The 1651-nt window shown below is 45.4% G+C and overlaps 1 protein-coding gene across 1 annotated transcript; it reads right to left on the bottom strand.

Annotated features, from left to right (window-relative positions):
• Window positions 1-414: 414 nt before the first annotated feature.
• IUM83_17040 (Pogo transposable element with KRAB domainlike) lies at window positions 415-735 on the bottom strand (the record flags this gene model as incomplete). The annotated part of the gene is made up of 2 exons (XM_067941966.1): window positions 415-572; window positions 651-735. The coding sequence occupies 2 exons, from the start codon at window positions 733-735 to the stop codon at window positions 415-417; spliced, it is 243 nt and encodes an 80-aa protein (XP_067792435.1).
• Window positions 736-1651: the final 916 nt, after the last annotated feature.

Below are 1651 nucleotides of genomic sequence, written 5' to 3' on the forward strand. Positions count from 1 at the left end.
ATACCCTCACTTCTCAATATTTTTCAAACGTGAAGTTATTAATACTAAAGAGTGTAACGAGTCGCGCTAACACGGCCACTCCCAACCAACGAAGACACAGCGTAGCTATCTAGTACGTAATGGAAAGCATCGTACAGTACCCACCAACGCACCCAAAGGAAGGCGAGACGCGCGTCTGACAACTGATCTGTTTGAAGTTCCAACATTGATGATGGGCAAAGTCGCAGCCATGCAGAATTTAATACCTCAAGCCAACGTGATCCTTTTTGAGATAAGCAGGTTCAACCACAAGTAAGCTCATTCCGTACATAACGGAAATTACGGAATAATACCCCGGGCACTATTTAATAGTACCCCTCACAAAATCTCGAAAGGTTACTCTGTATTACCAAAAGGTTACATCGCTACCTTAGCTTACTCGTCGATCAGTGCAGCATCATCAAGAGCGTCGTGCAGCTCGTCCAGGTTAAAGTCGTCCATATCCTCGTGGTCCTCGTCAGCGGCTTCCCAGCTTGTACAGAATTGCTCACCATACACGTCGTGCTTCGCAACGTGCCAGTCCAGGTAGCTGTCTGCAAACCCAGCAGCAGAGACTGAGTTAATGACAGTGTTGCTGTCAGTGTCGCGCCATGCCTTCCTTACCCACTCACAAACCACAGCCACCGCCGGCATGCGCGGGTTGCCGAAGCGAGTGTACTCGACCTTGTCGCTCTCCTTCCAGGCGTTGATCTCCATGTAGAGTAGATCCTGCGAACGTGTGCAGGCAGCGCTAGTGAATGGCTGGGGCTGCGTTCTATAGTGAAGTGAGGTGTAACAAGATGACTGGTCATCAGAGCAGGGTAGGGTACGTGAGTTACTGTAGGGTTACTACCGGGTTACTCTGAGAGGGTACTATTTGGGTAGAGGGTATTAATCGGGAATTTCCGTTAGTACATGTATGTACATGACAAGGACTTTAATTTAAACATTTGAGCGTTGACTTGGCCAAAACTCAAATGCAAAGAAATATCCACCACAACATTAAAACTGGCGTCACCGCTTTCTACAATTATTATAAATGTAAACGATTTTATTTGTTATGTTTATAATATACAAGATTATTGATAAATAATTGTGTTTTTTGTTTAAATAAAGAGACGATCTCAATAAGAGTAATCCTGACTCTGCATCTTCCGTACGTTTTCATAATTGTTGCGTGCCTGCGCTCGCAGGTGCGACCACAGAGCCGTTGCCAGACAGTTTTGGTTCCTGCAGCTCACCTCTTCCATCGCAGTTAATGTAAACCGCTGATTTCGTCTTCGAAACGACCTTTGCTCCAACTATCGTACGCATCGAGGATATCATTCGAAGCAGTGGTCTACAAGGCTTTTACTCGCGTGTATTCGACCTCATTCGTCTTATGAAGTTTTAACGTTAACAATACATATGGAGCCTTGAGAAGTGGAGTTTCGGTAGTACAAGTGAACTTTTAAGGGAGGTGCTACTTGTGCATTTAGGAACTTATGACTGCCTCCTCTAACAGATCCTGATACCTATACGTAGCTTGGGTACTTCCTCGTTAACACAGCGCTGTATGCGCAGCGCTATGCAGTATATTTGAGTTGCAACGATGGCCTTATCGATACCGACAAGCCCTATAAATGTTCGGTCA

The sequence above is a fragment of the Phytophthora cinnamomi genome, assembly GCF_018691715.1.
Source record: "Phytophthora cinnamomi strain GKB4 chromosome Unknown Contig35, whole genome shotgun sequence".
NCBI lineage: Eukaryota > Oomycota > Peronosporomycetes > Peronosporales > Peronosporaceae > Phytophthora > Phytophthora cinnamomi.